This window comes from Penaeus monodon, chromosome 23 (assembly GCF_015228065.2).
Source record: "Penaeus monodon isolate SGIC_2016 chromosome 23, NSTDA_Pmon_1, whole genome shotgun sequence".
NCBI lineage: Eukaryota > Metazoa > Arthropoda > Malacostraca > Decapoda > Penaeidae > Penaeus > Penaeus monodon.
Window position 1 is genome coordinate 43,826,543 of NC_051408.1, and position 231 is coordinate 43,826,773.

Sequence of the window (231 nt, forward strand, 5' to 3'; positions counted from 1 at the left end):
CAGACAATGAACTCGATCGAAGTGAACCATAACAACACTTCAAACCTCATCAGTTCTTCGACCAAAATAACGACCACTTTACTTGGGATGAATCGGCTTCCCGTGAAGGTCTTGCAAAACGTCCTTAATTATGGTTGTGTAACTCTGCTGCTGATTGATGGACGTACTCAAGCACATTTCGCTCTTGCCTGAGGGAGGGAAGTTGGCAGGACGGGAGGTTTGGTGATTTAG

General features: G+C 45.9%; 1 protein-coding gene across 1 annotated transcript in view; it reads right to left on the bottom strand.

Moving 5' to 3' along the window:
* Positions 1-231, bottom strand: part of LOC119588437 (acid-sensing ion channel 5-like) — a 5,497-nt gene that overhangs the window by 2,474 nt on the left and 2,792 nt on the right. Inside the window, exon 4 of the mRNA XM_037937107.1 lies at positions 83-188. Coding sequence (XP_037793035.1) covers positions 83-188 — 106 coding nt within the window. The remainder of the gene's footprint in view (positions 1-82; positions 189-231) is intronic.